The 9,123-nt window shown below is 34.5% G+C and overlaps 1 protein-coding gene across 1 annotated transcript; it reads left to right on the top strand.

Moving 5' to 3' along the window:
* Positions 1 to 949: 949 nt before the first annotated feature.
* Positions 950 to 8,245, top strand: LOC131639092 (solanesyl diphosphate synthase 3, chloroplastic/mitochondrial-like). Its single transcript, XM_058909604.1, has 12 exons — positions 950 to 1,284; positions 2,326 to 2,415; positions 2,613 to 2,693; positions 2,817 to 2,888; positions 3,451 to 3,585; positions 5,117 to 5,203; positions 5,342 to 5,413; positions 5,555 to 5,640; positions 6,324 to 6,456; positions 6,686 to 6,775; positions 7,219 to 7,317; positions 7,709 to 8,245. Exons 1-12 carry the CDS (start codon positions 1,159 to 1,161, stop codon positions 7,886 to 7,888), a joined length of 1,251 nt encoding a protein of 416 aa, XP_058765587.1. The 5' UTR covers positions 950 to 1,158; the 3' UTR covers positions 7,889 to 8,245.
* Positions 8,246 to 9,123: the final 878 nt, after the last annotated feature.

The raw sequence follows: 9,123 nt of genomic DNA, 5'->3' as shown, positions 1-9,123 counted from the left end.
ATCGCATGCCTTGCTCCCATGTCCTTGCAGCATGTTCACATACTCACTTTGATGCATTATCTTTGGTATCCGAAATTTACAAGGTATCAACGTTGCTCAACGTATACGACAATTACTTTCCGGTGGTAGCAATGGAAGCATATTGGCCTGTGTACGAGGGGAAACAGTTTGGCATAACGATTTAATGCGTCGGAATAAAAGCGGTAGACCAAACAGCAGGCGTATTAGAACCGATATGGATGTCACTGAAAAAATGCAGAGGAAGTGTAGTATATGTCGTGAGGTAGGACATAATAGGAACAAATGTCCTAATCGTGGTGCTAGCTCCACAACATAGTATTTAGGTGTTATGTGTCTTTGTAATTTATTTTTTCAATGAAATGAAATCAAATTATTAGTTAAAAAAATACGGATGGAAAATAAATTAACAAAAAAATTATATAAACAAATAATGTTGAAAAAAGAGTTGGAAAAATTATATAAAAAAAATTAGAAAAAAAAAGAAGCAGAAAAAAAATAACAAAAAAAAAAGAAAAAAAAATAGGGGGGGTGTTGTCGCCGGGGGGGTGGCGACAACACCAAAACAATACAAAGGAGGCGCCAGCCCAACTGGCGACAACTCCTAGGCCCAAAACGTTGTCGCCACCCCCCTGGCGACAACGTGTTAAAATTAAAAAAAAAAAACATTTTTGTAAATATTTTGAAAACTTTGTTATTTTTGAATTTTTTTTTAAAAAACTGGATATTTAAAAAAAAAATTCCCAATTTACATGTAAATCTTTTTTTTTTTTTTTTGTCTTTTAATTTAATCTCTTTTATTAAAAAAAGTATAAAATAAATAAAAATGTGAGTCGGGTCGGGCAAAACAGCAACGAATGACAGCCCGATTTAAGTTTCACAACCTAATTAGTTGCAAAATTGTTTGGCAAGAAAATAATTAACAGATTATATGGTGCAGCTTTGGCATCGTCACACCATTTACATTATTATTAAACACAATCACAAACACCACCGCAGTCTTAACTATCGCCAGTATCGCTTTCGCATCAAAGCAACTCCTTCTTCTCTTTCTTCTTCTCTCCTTTCACTATTCCATAGTCCTCTCAATTCCACGTTTCCATCGCCGCCTCAAAACTCTTCATCTCTCTCCTAAATACGATGCTCTTTTCTCGATTTTCTAGAAACCTCAGAGGCGCCTTCAATGGATGTCGCTGGTACCTCTCTATTCGAGACCACAACCACCGCTTTCTTCTCTCTCACTCGCCTACAGACCCTACTCAACAGGTACGTGTCGTCTCTTTTCATCCGAGTTTTCGTTTTCAGCCTTTAATTTGATTTCTGCTTGATTTCAATATTTGTATGAAGTAGGATCCTGTTTGGGGATTTTATGATAAGTTGCAAATACACGAAAGTACTTTTATGATCATTTGTGTTTTTTTTTTTTTTAATTTGAAAATTTAATACTTTTCTTAGTACTAGAATTTATGTTTCAATTGCATTGGAATTGAATAGAATAGTTCAAATGGAAATGGTCTATATTTTGACTCAAATGCATCCGATGGTTGAGCCATGTAGTAGCTCCCACCTTATGGGAAAAGACACTGTTGTTGACAATTTTATTCTTGGTAAATGGTTTCTTTTACAAGTCTCTTAGGTAGATTTAGATTTAATGTGTTTGTGAATTGCTCAAGCTGAAGGGAAATGTAGTAAGACCTCCAATGTTATACCGGACTGAATGTTGGGTGGTTAAGAATCAACATGAGAATAAAGCAAGTGTCACAAAGATGAGGATGTTACGTTGGATGTGTGGTAAGATTGGACATGATAAGATTAGAAATCACAATAGTAGAGAGAGTGTTGGGGTAGCACCTATAGTAGAAAAGATGGTGAAAAATAGATTTAGGTGGTTTGGGCATGTAGAGGAAGAGCTGTAAATTTTGTAGTAAGGAGAGTAGATCAGATGGAGAGAAGTCAAACAACTAGAGGTAGAGGAAGACCTAGAAAAAACATAAAAGATGTTATTAAGAAAGAGCTCGAGATTAACGATTTGGATAGAAGCATGGTCCTGGATAAAACATTATGGCAAAAGTTGATCCATGTACCCGACCCTACTTAGTGGGATAAGACTTGGTTGAAGTTGTTGTTGTGTTTTGCTTATTTTGTTGGTTCATTTTCCTATTAGTTTGTCCGAATATTATATACTATCCTCCTTCTATCCTCTAGTTATGCAGTCTTTTTTTTTTCCCCATGAAATAGTCTTCTTTCATCTATAGAAAAATATTGTGACACTAGATTTTACTTGTTCATGATTCTTGTGTGGTGCAGGTTATGAGCAGTTTAGTTTTTTCAAAGGGCATGCCAGCGTTGTATAGTAGTAGATATCAAATTCATCATCAAAGCAGTTCCCTAGTCGAGGTAAATTCCTTTGTGCTCTTTCTTATGTACGCTGGTTGAGCATGTTATAAAAGTGATTTTCGTGTTTGATGTGGAATAAACTCTAGAGTAGTAGAATCTCTTGCCAACAATGCAAAATTGCAATGCAAAAAAAACTTTTCTCATCATCATTCAATATTTATTCTTACCAACTTCTTTATAATACCCATTATTCTCAGGATGAACTTGATCCATTTTCATTGGTAGCTGATGAACTATCACATATTGGTAACAAGCTGCGAGAAATGGTAGTAGCTGAGGTATAAGACTGATCCTTGATAACTTTCTAGTTTCTAATATATGCATGGAAGGAACAATAGTATTTCATCATGTGCTGCATAGAAATCAGACGTTCATGGTGAAAATTGGGTATTATGCAACAGGTTCCTAAGCTTGCCTCGGCTGCTGAGTATTTCTTCAAAATGGGCGTGGAAGGAAAAAGATTTCGTCCCACAGTAAGAATATTCTCAATGATATGCTGATCATGTTTATATGCTTTGTAGATTTTTTTTTTGCTTTTGCATATTTATCACTGTAAATAGAATGGGACTAAACAACCAAGTTTAAGCTTGGGAAGTTAGTTTTATTGATCAACACCTCTTTTTCAAGCTTCCCTTTCCAATTACTACAATTTGGTTCATGCATTCTATGAAATACGATAATTGACACTCAAAATTAGAGGGGATATCTCAAAGCATTAATATAAGAAGATACTAATAGTTTAGACTATGTCAAGGATAATAATGTTTTTAAGAATAGCTACACCTCTTACTTAGTTTCTTTTCTGGTATTTCTGGGATCAGGGTGCCTTCCTTCCATTCTCAAACCTCAATTCCTCACTTGGTTGTGCCGACTAGCACTGATTACCCTATTGTTACTCCATCTATCTGTTTGAGTGCACATATAGATATTAGGTGATAAAATACATATTTATGAGTTTTCCCATTCTTATTCATGATTTTTCTTGCCTAACTATGTAACACATGGGATTGGGTTAATGAAAGGTTGTTTTTGCAGGTTTTGTTGTTAATGTCAACAGCATTAAATCTACCAATTCCCCTAGCACCTCCTCCAATGGAACTTGGAGATGCTACAAGAAATGACCTACGTTCAAGACAACAGCGCATAGCTGAAATAACAGAGATGATCCATGTCAGTCCTTTAGAAAGTTTCACTTATTAAATAATGCTTTCATTATACTGTTGAAAAATATTGTTTTTGAAGTCCATATTATGATTTCATTCGATCAATGCAAATAACCTCACCTAGCTGAATAAGGGTTGATTGTTTTGTTGTGTGTGCCACCTACCATAGTTTTTTCTATATTGTTTGATTTTGTTGATTCTTTACAAGCAATATTGACAAATGGCTAAAATTAAACTATTTTTGCTTTAGACTACAACAACAATAACCAAGCATTATCCCACTAATTGGGGTCGGCTACATGGATCAACTTTTTGCTATAGACTTGCAATTAAATGTAGTTTTTTTTCTATCTCTCCATTTTTATTTGTATCGCGGCCCATTGCTATTCAATAGCCGACTTTTTGTCTCCTCTAGTTTCATTTATTTATTTTTCCTCTAATAACATTTATAAGGGCATTCTAGTGCCATAGAGCTGTCCATAATGCGGTGTCCAGGGAAGGGAAGGATCCATTAGGAATTTGTTATATCATATTTTTCTAATTCATCAACTTAAACCTGTGACCTTTTAGTCGCAGGGAAACTCCAACTGTTCAGTTGTGCCAACTCCAACTGCTGAGATTTCCCTTTAAAAAGGATACCCAGTGCTACAAAGCACTCTCCATGTTAGGGTCTGGGGAAGGGTACCGTAGGACCCATTGTGGGTCTATTATATGCAGCCTTTCCTTGCATTTACAAAATTGATTTCACAACTTTAACTCGTGACCTTCTAGTCATAATACCAAGAGTAATTTTTTTGTTAGGAATTATTTGAGTTTTTAATTTTGTTATAAAGTTTTTAATTAAAAATTCATTTTGATAAACCCTTGTAGCTGCCGTGTTTAACCTTTAAGGATTTTGAAAATTATTTTATGATGTAAGTCTATGTTTTCATGCTTACTGAGAAAGATCTTTATAACTCGTTTTTGTTGTTAATGTGATCCCAATTAAATCATCTCTGAAGAGTTCATGTTAGTCATGTAACAAAATTGCAAAATACTATACATGATAAATGAAAGGCTTAATTTGTGCTGGTGAGATATTAATTTCCTAAACCATATATTCTGTTAGTCACCATCACCACCATGCCACTTCTTTTGTGCTTATGGGCGAAGTACCCCTTATTATGACTTGTACAATCCTCCATCCGTGAGCTTGTTTTGGGATGGAGTCATAACAAGTTATTCAAATATGATTTCAGAGCCTATCCTATTTATATTGTTGGGCTACTTGTAAATGACTAAAGCTGCAAATTTCATGTTCCAAACTTGTTGTGGGTGGAGGGGTGTGTTAAAATCTCAAATCAGTTGGGTATATGAATAAAGTACCTCTTATCTCATAATGGGTTGACATCTAGTTTAGTCAGTTCTTTCTTTAGGTCCATCAATCAAGTCGTACACTGAAGGGGCCCAATGATAATTCTAAAACCTGTTTATACAGTTCGAAGAAAATTTTTCCCATTATTACATTACTAAATAATTTTGGTATTATTTTGTTCCAGGTGGCAAGTCTTCTTCATGATGATGTATTGGATGACGCAGATACCAGACGTGGTATTGGTTCATTAAATTTTGTAATGGGAAATAAGGTAGCGTATCAAGTTTTTTTTTTGCCTGCATACTGTTTGCCAGTTGATCATAATTGTTCACTACTTTTTACATGTAAACTGTGATATCATGGTGGGTGTAACTTGCTTGAGGTTTTCTTGGGTATACTTTTGTTGCAGTTGGCAGTTTTGGCTGGAGATTTTTTGCTTTCCCGGGCTTGTGTCACTCTGGCTTCTTTAAAGAACACAGAGGTACAGTAAATTGGTAATATATGTTTATATGTACTACCTATAATATAACTGTAGAGATGTATTATATACCTAGGTCCTTGCTGGTATCTACCTGATTATGCACAAGTCATCTGCTTAAGGACTGTGTTTCTGTGCATGTAGGTTGTTTCTTTGTTGGCAAAAGTTGTAGAACATCTTGTAACGGGGGAGACTATGCAAATGACTACAACATCTGATCAACGGTGTAGGTATGCTTCTGAGTTTGTTTGTTGTCACATGGATATACACTGCTGAGTAGTTAACCTTCACCCTACATATGATTTGTTGTGTAAGGTTGGATCTACAATTATCAATGCGTAAGGTGATGGGTTCTTATATGAATATATGGATGAATAGGGAATATATGAATAAAATAGTAAAAGAATACCGTAATTGTATTATCGTGGATGAACAAATACAAAATAATAATGATGAAAATAATAAACTGATAGTGACTATCTATCAGACCCTAAGCACACAGTGCTTCCCTCACCAAGATAGGGATTCTAAATTCTAATAGAATACCTAGTTCCCTTATTTCTATCCTCTTTTATAGCCACAAGCTTATTCCTATTTTATCGTAACAGACTCCTAAAAATAATAACAAACTCCTATAATCATAACAACAAACTCCTATAATTATTCCTTCTATTCTTTTATTTCTTTATCACTTCTTCTAGTATAAATCCTCCACACTTTTGGCTTAGGTCCATAGTTAGGGCCCACCTCGTCATCCATATCTCTATCACAAGGTTTCCCTATAAAAATCCCTGGGTTTTCGCTTGCAATTACAAAAGTCATTATTATCCGTCTTAACTTTAAGAGTGTGTTGAATGATAGTGATAGGGCACCTATTGTTCATTTCATTTCTAACAACTGTTTATATTTCCAGCATGGAATATTATATGGAAAAGACTTACTACAAGACTGCATCTTTAATATCAAACAGTTGCAAGGCAATAGCCATCCTTGCCGGGCAAACAACTGAAGTTGCAGTGCTTGCTTTTGAGTATGGAAAAAATCTGGTTTGTAAATTTGTGGACCTACGGTTTATAGTATGTATGAGCTTTCTATTATAAATATCATGTTAAATAACTATTAATAAATATTTTTCATACAGAGGAGAAAGGGAACTGTTTTCTGGGTCTATCCATTTCACAGAGCAACTAATCGCTTGATATCTTTCTACCTATCTGCACGTGTTAAACTTGTTTGTGGATACCATAATTTAAATCTCTCTCCTTTGTTTTGCAGGGTCTGGCATTTCAATTGATAGATGATGTGCTTGATTTCACAGGGACATCAGCTTCCCTCGGGAAAGGCTCTTTATCAGACATTCAACATGTAATTTCACAATTTAATCTGATTCTAAAATTTTATCTAGTCTTGATTTTGACATTTCAATTACAATTTGAAATATTTTATTGAAAGCCTGTGAATCTTGGTGCTCAAGCTAGTATAACATGATCTTCATTTTGAAAGATTATGATGAAAGAAGCAAGTATATTACTGCTAACACTATGACTTGTTGAAATGTCTTCTCTTTGTAGATATAAATAAATGTGTAATACAATCTGCTCTTTCTTGACCTTTTTTATTATAGAATTTTGAAAAATGTTTTTGCATTAATACTTAATCTCTATGTTGAAATTTGAAAACCCTTCTTAAGTTGCTAACAGACTTTTAAAATTTCTCTTTTTGTGCTGCCTTTGTTTTTCATCTGTTCTATTTTGTTTCTGTTGTGTATTATACTAATCTATGACCTGCTCCAAAAAAAATTATTACAGGGAATTGTTACTGCTCCAATATTATTTGCGATGGAGGAGTTCCCCCAATTGCGCACAATCGTTGAAGAGGGCTTTGAAAAGCCTGAGAACGTTAATATTGTAAGCTAATAAGTTTTGCTTGGTTGCATGTATCCATCATAATTAGTTCATAAGTCACTCCACAAAACCAGTAACTATTTTGGAAAGTTTAACTTTAGGTTAATCTACCATTTAAGGGGACACAATTGGTTTAGGTAAATCCATCAGTTTGATCGACGTTTGTTTAAGCTGATTTCATCAGTTAATTATATCTACACCTATGTATATGTATGCATCTGTAACTCTTATATATGTTGAGTTTTAACTTGTACCATAAACACTTCTAAGCTCAGTAACATGACTATTTTTGTACTAGAGCTTTATAATAAGTCCTTCACATTAAGATGTTACACAAAATCCACATCATACAACCTTGCAATGCGATTACATATTTTTGTATTTACATGTGCAGGCTCTGGATTATCTTGGGAAGAGCCGAGGTATACAGAAGACGAAGGAGCTAGCCGTGAAGCATGCTACCCTTGCAGCAGAAGCAATTGATTCCTTACCTGAGAGTGACGATGAAGACGTAAGAAAATCAAGGAAAGCCCTAGTAGAACTTACTCAAATAGTCATTACAAGAACAAAATGACAGGAAGCCTTTGTCTCCATTTTTGTTTTTTTCTTTTCTTTTCTGTTTTGGTAGCTAAAAGAAGTCTCTCACAGTATAAATCAACAGCTAACATTTTGTTCTGTCGCCATTTTTCAATTCTTCCATCATCGTTCCCCATTAGGGAAAATAAGTTATTCTTAGGATAATGTCATATTGTCGCCATTCCTTTTTCTTTCTTATATTTAATATTTTTCCTTGTTATCTCTTATGTATCATTCCCTCTGCGTTTTGTTGTTTGTACAACTGAAATGAGACTCGAACTACGCACGGATAAACTTTTGTTTTATGTATACATCCGTAAGTGAAAGAAATAGTGAAGGACAAAGTTGAAAACAAGCTTGTGTTAAATTCTTTGGTCTAATTTTATGTATGACAGTTCCATTTCATTTATGGGAGAATATATCCATAATCCCCTTAAGATATCATGAGTTCACAAGTATCAGTTGATAAAATACTTCTGAAAAGAAAAGGAAATTGTTAGTTAATTTAACTAATGAATAAAAAGAAGGTTGTATCATACAAATTTGTATTTTTCAATAAAAAGAACAAAGGACTTTGTTTATAAAACTTAAGATCAGAGGAGGGTCTCAACTCTAAACAACTCTTACGAAAATCTTGGGTTAGTTTTTTTTTTTTATAAGCAATATATATTAATAATGAAATTGAGTACAAGGGGTACTCGACCCAGACACAAGAATACGCTCAACAAAAATTATACAACACTGATCGAAATCAAGGGAGCTTGGTACCAGTTATAAAATGGCGAAACCTTTTCCCCTGACGAACCAATCGCTTGCCAAATCCATGATGTCACTTTGATATTTATAGCAACGTCGTCTATTGCAAGGACGTCTTCGTTGAATATGATTTTGTTACTCGTATTCCAAATAGTCCAAACTGTTGCCAACCATATATTACATAACTTCTTCTTATTGACCCTCCCTTTTAGAGCTAAACAGAATTGTTCTAGGTGATAAACACCATCCAGTAACAACATATTTTGTAAACCCAGCCAAGCAAAAATGCCACTCCATACCTTTAAAGAAACTCCACGTTTGAATAGCAGGTGGTTGAGATCTTCTACTTCTTCCATACATATCACGCACCATTTGTCTTGCGAATTGTTAATAATACCCCTCTTGACTAATTGGTCTTTGGATGGTAATCTATTATGCAAAACCCGCCAACCAAACACTTTGATTTTCGAAGGCACG

Source organism: Vicia villosa, linkage group LG1 (genome assembly GCF_029867415.1).
Source record: "Vicia villosa cultivar HV-30 ecotype Madison, WI linkage group LG1, Vvil1.0, whole genome shotgun sequence".
Lineage (NCBI taxonomy): Eukaryota > Viridiplantae > Streptophyta > Magnoliopsida > Fabales > Fabaceae > Vicia > Vicia villosa.
This window is presented reverse-complemented; position numbering and strand designations above follow the sequence as displayed.